At 38.6% G+C, this 6,000-nt stretch overlaps 1 protein-coding gene across 4 annotated transcripts in view; it reads left to right on the top strand.

The window, feature by feature from the left end:
• WDR7 (WD repeat domain 7) overlaps positions 1–5,521 on the top strand; it is a 329,818-nt gene extending 324,297 nt beyond the window's left edge. For all 4 annotated transcript variants that reach the window (XM_081263756.1, XM_081263758.1, XM_081263757.1 and 1 more), the window contains one exon: positions 2,770–5,521. In XM_081263756.1, coding sequence (XP_081119882.1) covers positions 2,770–2,973 — 204 coding nt within the window. In that variant the 3' untranslated portion in view covers positions 2,974–5,521. The remainder of the gene's footprint in view (positions 1–2,769) is intronic.
• Positions 5,522–6,000: the final 479 nt, after the last annotated feature.

Consider the following 6,000-nt stretch of genomic DNA (forward strand, 5'->3'; position numbering starts at 1 on the left):
AAATGCTATAAAAAATCTGACTGACATTGGCTTCATTTATTTTTATTTCCTCCATCATATAGTAGGATAATACTGTTCAGCAATTTTAAAAGAATGATGTAAATCTACAATCATTAACATGCAAAGATTGCCCTCAACGTTTTGTTGATGAAAAAAGCACATTGCAAAACTACCTTTTAATATGGATCTCTTGAAGTCCATTTCTCCCCCAGTGTGTCTATACTTAGAGGTCTGGAAGGTTGTTTACGAAACGTCAACACAATTGTCTCTGGGAAGTGAGATTCAGGGCATTTTGCTTTCTTTTTTGTAGTTCTATTATTTGAGTTTTTTATAGTGAGAGTATTTATTATCTTTATAATCAGGAAAAATGCAATATTACCAAATCTGGTAATTCCATGCTTTGTTTGTTCAGGGTTTAAGTTGCCCTTAACTTTAGCCTAGTTTAATCAAGAAAAAAATGATGCTGAATAGCCAAATGGTGAATTATTTCAGAGAGAGTTATTTGGTTAAGCTTATTGGGAAAATTAATACACACCTTTCCTACTTGAAATTTGCTCCACGGGGAAAGGATGGTCTGAGGAGCAGTGGAATTTAGTGAGTATGATGTCCTCATCCCTTCAATGGGGTGCAGCTATGGCAATTCTGGACCTCTACAGAACCCCATTCTGAGGCAGAAAGGGTGTTTGACACTAGTGATAGCATTTATCAAAGTAGGGATGACTCATGCCATAAAAGGAACCCAGATTAATAATGGAATTTTCTGGAAATCTTTCCATCTAAAGAGCTCACATAAGATATTTTCTTCCTCTCCCCTTTTACTCTCAACCTTTTTCTTGTACATAGCTGGATTTCAAGGAAAGAATTAAAAGTAGAAAAGCATCTGAGCATGTTATATATCTTTGCATTTTGAACCACAAGCAGAAATCAAGCTTCATACATATTTTCATAGAAAATCCATAATAAAAGAAAAATACTTTGTAGTTATTTATCAACTAAGAAATTAGATTTTTTTTTTGAAAGTACAGTTTGCCTATTGATGCCAGTTAATTTTAACCAGCAATTTTCTGGATCATTTGGATCTGTTCTGTAAGAGGACTAAATTATATACTGTTACTTTTTGTAGATGTGAGACCTATCCAATCAAGCTTACTATTATTATTCATGTTTGAACTATTTGGAAACCTCCAAAAGGCAATAAGGCATTGATTTTTCTCTTTATTGGAGTTTTTGGAAACAGGAGGGAAGGAAACAAGAGGCTTTTGGAAGGATGACAGTGTGATACTTCCTGAATGTGAACTGAACTTCAACAGAAAGAGTTAACGATAACCATACATTTGGTTTTAAAATGTGACCTCGTACACTAGTGATTTTTTTTCACCTCTGTGTTGTGTTCGGCACTATTATTAATGCAGGAAAATCAGTAACATTAGTCATCTTAAAAGGGTTATTACTCAAGATGATTTAAATTGTGAAAATGTCAGTGGAGCCTGCGCGCACTCTGCTAGAGATGCCATGATTTACGCCCTCTGACACCATCCTGCTGCTGAGAGAGGCTGGCAAAAGGAATGGCTTGTATTTTGCTCTGATCCAAATGCAGAGCATGATATCAGCAAAACACATCTTAAGTGTCCTAGGACTCGCTAGGGTTTTATGTAGCAACCATTTGTATAAGCTGGACCATAATCTGCATGCTTCCTCCAAATCCCTAGCATCCTATGCATGTAGACGGAGACTTTACCAGCAAGAAGAACCAGAAATGAAAATTAGTGCAAAGAAAAAAAAATATTATTTCTAAGGCATCTTTCCTGATTTTCAGTATGCTTTCCATGTGATTTATGATAGTGCAAATGATGCATTTGCAAACATTTTAAGAAATATTTAAAATCTAAAGAAAGCTTCAGATTCAGTTGCTCCAAAAGCAGTTCACTTAGAAAACTGTCATTCAAAAGTGAGAACTTTGACCTGAATACATAGTTGTTCATGATTTATAATTTCCACATTATTTTTCATTCCATGAATGGAAGAAGAAAGCTATAGTTGAAATCAAATCCAGAAAAACTACTTTTTTCAGAAATCACCAACTGATAAAGAGGAAATGTCCATCAATCGTGGAGGGTAAACTCTCTTTAGCAGGGTAGCAAAACAATGAAATGGAATTGATTCTTGTTTCTTCCTTCAATATAAGTAAAGGTTTTTCAGAGCCTGTTTCCAAAAAGCAGGTGAGGAATGAAGGTGTTGGCAAAGGGATAGGGATTAGGGTTCATGCTTGGTTGCAGTCATCAGTCACTCATGACTACAGCCTCACTTGGCTTCATTTTCTTGAGCTAATTATAGACCCTAAAACTTGTCTTTATTGACTCATCCTTCAGGAGATACAGCTAATGTTATTGTCAAAGAATACAAAGATCTGCAGTTTTAAATACCTACAACTTCCAGATATTGTCTAACTGAAGCATTTTATTAACAGCTGTAACTTAGCTTCCTTCCTAAAGATTGATGGACTCACCTGCTGACAGGTTCCGCCCCCAAAGTAAAATTTCTCGAGTCTTACATGTTTACAGTACCAGCATCAGAACAATTTCAAATCCACCCAAAGAAGTGCTTAAAGGTTAAGAATAAGAATACAAGTTAGATGAATATAGATAGCCATTAGGGAGTAGAAAATGACCAGAAGAATGTGGCCAGAAGAGATGAACCAGTCTCTTTGGAAGGAAAAGGGAAAGGGTTCTTTAATTGACACTTGTGCTCTTCTGTCCCCTGTCCCATCAGATGAATACATCCCTCTTGGGAAGCATCGGCATGCTGAATTCAGCCCCTCAGCTGCGCTGCATTAAAACCTACCAGGTGCCCCCAGTGCAGCCAGCATCTCCTGGCTCCCACAATGCCCTCAGACTGGCTCGGCTCATCTGGACTTCCAACCGCAATGTCATCCTCATGGCGCACGACGGGAAGGAGCACCGCTTCATGGTCTAGCGCTATCTGCTGCCCTAACTGCGTCTTGTTTCTCTCAGTTCTCTAGGCCGACGTTGCTCTGTCCCTACAGCGGATCATCCAGTGTCATCAGGGGCGCGGCTGGGTCTGTGTCACTCGTGCATGCTTCTTGGGGGCAGACTCCCGCACGGGCCTCCTATTGATTCAGAGGCATGCACACACCACTCGACAGGATGTGGCCATTCTGTCACTAGGTGGTTTTTCCCTGCCAGAGATGGGAGGGGTAAGCCAGCGGTTCCTGGGAACACTCTTGTTGCTGGGTGCAACAGAAGCCCAAAAATCAATAACCACTGTGATTGCACTCTCAGCCCCATCAGCCTTCCCAGCCATTGAAGCCAGCCCTGAGAGCTGCTTGAATCTGGTCATTCTGACGCTGGCATTGAGGTGATGTGGCAGTCCTCATTATTGAAATCACTCCCCTTTGGATTTCCTAAAACATACTGTTGTTTACCAAAAAGATTCTGTGTTTACATGTTTTTTTCCCCCATTGGTAATTGCTAGGAAATTACTCGATTCAATTTCCTAGGATTTAGCCGCCACCTTCTTCAGTGACACTTAGCTGATTTGAGATTAATGAGAAAATATTTAAATATATTTTCCTTGTATAAAAATACATTTTCCAGATACCTAGCTTTCTGTAGTGCTCATTTCCTGCTGAAATAATGGTATATGTAGTAGTTTAAAATAAAAATCACTCACTATTTATTATCTAGCTAATATAATTATCCAGTCACTGTAACTAATCTTTTGAGGGGACTCTTGTGATAATGAAGCAAGTTTGGAAGCATAGAATATACCTAAAATGAAGACTCTCCTTTATCTTGCTCTAGACCTTTTTGTTCAGGAAAGAGATTGCTTCTTCCTTCCGGAAACTTCTCAACCTGCAGATCCCATGTGTATGACATATCAGTTATAATGCTAGAATTACATATCAGCATTTCAACTACTGATCAGGTAAAGGAAAACTAAGGAAGGATTTCTTTTAGACAAGTACACTTGGAAATTAATATCGATGGCACAAACGTTTAGGAGAGACACTGCAGCACCTGTGTTCTTCAGGCTTTGAAGGAAGCTTCAGCTAGCTCACTTTCTCCTGATGTCGAGTTATGCTGGTCTGTCTTACAGTAATGGAAAAGTCCATCAGTTAATATTTTATATGAATTGCTTCTAACAGATTTTATCTATATAGTGTTCAGGGGAGTGATTGGTTGGTTGGTTGGCTGGCTGGCTGGCTGGTTGTTGATTGGTTCATTAGTTAGGCAAAGTGGTTTATTAAATGCAAAAATATGAAATAATTTATTAAATTCAGAGAAAATATGCAAAGTTTGCAGAGGAACCAGAACATGATGGAAGCAATTAATCTAAAAAGCTTAGATTGTTCCATAATTCATAGAAACATAGGATCAAGGTCCAGAAACAAATATATCTGTTATTTTACTGAAACAGATTTTTAAAGAACATATTAAAAAATTAAGCCCAGTAGAACATACCTTTCATATTGATATAAAATGTTATTCCCATTGATGGCAAATATGTACTATTTCTTGGTTTCAGACGTTGGGTGTTCTTTCAAAAGTGAATTTATGCTACATGCATGTACATCATATTTATAATGATTATATATGTAGTTTCCAAGAAAGAAACCACGAACTACACAGTGTAGACTTTGTGTGGTGAATGTGCTGTTGTGTTTGTGGTAGAGAAATGTGGGGTAATCTAACAGGCACACTGCGTTTTTCCAGTGGGCTTCTGAGTCTGCTCTTTACTCAGCACATGTTTACTTTCTGAACTTAAATGGAAATTAATTTATTCTAGACTACAAAACTATTTGGAATGAGGAGGTAAACATAAACCTTAATTTTTTTTTTTAACAAAACATTCTGTGCATCAGAATAAAAAAAGGTGTGGGACTCGTAGGCAAGCCACCACACTGCACGTGTGGTACCCACCGTGGAGACTGAGGACAAAGCTGTGAGATCTGGGGGAGCAAAAACCCTGGTCAAGGGAGAGCCAGCCTCTCCACATCCCATGTGCCCAGACACCGGCTGTGATAAGGCAGTAGATTATGAGGACTGTGGAGCTCCGTGGGGGGTTATGTTGATGATTAGATGACATCTCTAACTGCTGAACTAATATTTACATTCTTGTTAACATAATGCTCTCCTTTGCTATTTGACACCCACAGTCCCAAACTTCATCCCAGCTTATGTTTCTCAGCTCTGAGGTAAACTTTGTATTGTCATCCCAGTATACACTGTTAGTGTTTTATTGATTTTGTTAGCATTGCTTTTGGACCTGTCCTTGTAAATGTAGACACATATGTGGCTCCACTGGTAATTTACAAGCAAAAGATGACATGACGTGACATCTGTATGAAAATGTCGTAATGATTGAACTTACTATGTACAGCAAGTGAATTAAAATGTCTGCCTCCCAGGACATTTCTGGATAATTCCACTTAATAGATTCTGTATGTGCTGAATGTCCCTGTGTACATAATGTGTGTTAAATAAAACTGAATTATACTGAAGATTGTTTTCCTGATATTGTTGCTTTTTCCAGTGTTTACCCTTCTTAAACATTCTCAGTTGAAATCCACGTGCTCTCCTCATTCTTTCGTTTCTGATGACTTATTTCACTGGAGAGGTGGCTTCCGGAAAGACAGACTTATTTCAACAGAGCAGTGGAGAAGGAAACCTCACCCACACTGTCCCAGAGGAAGACAGCCAGAGGGAGGAAACTCAACAGTGCCCCCTGTGGCATGGGCAAGGGAATTGCATGCATGATGCTTTATCTCCACCCCAAGTTGCTCCCAGATTGTTAATTGTACCAAATTGTATCTTGTCAGACATGACAACATAGGTTGGCTGTCTCATGGGAGCTGGGCTGACATCATTAAGTTTATTTCATTTAGTGCTCGTTTGAAAATGAGTTTGAATCCCTGAGGTAAAAAGTGTGTCATTGGTTCTCAGAAAAAACAAAAATCACAAAATAGGCCCTCAATGCTCC

The sequence above is a fragment of the Spermophilus citellus genome (genome assembly GCF_964194105.1).
Source record: "Spermophilus citellus genome assembly, chromosome: 12".
Lineage (NCBI taxonomy): Eukaryota > Metazoa > Chordata > Mammalia > Rodentia > Sciuridae > Spermophilus > Spermophilus citellus.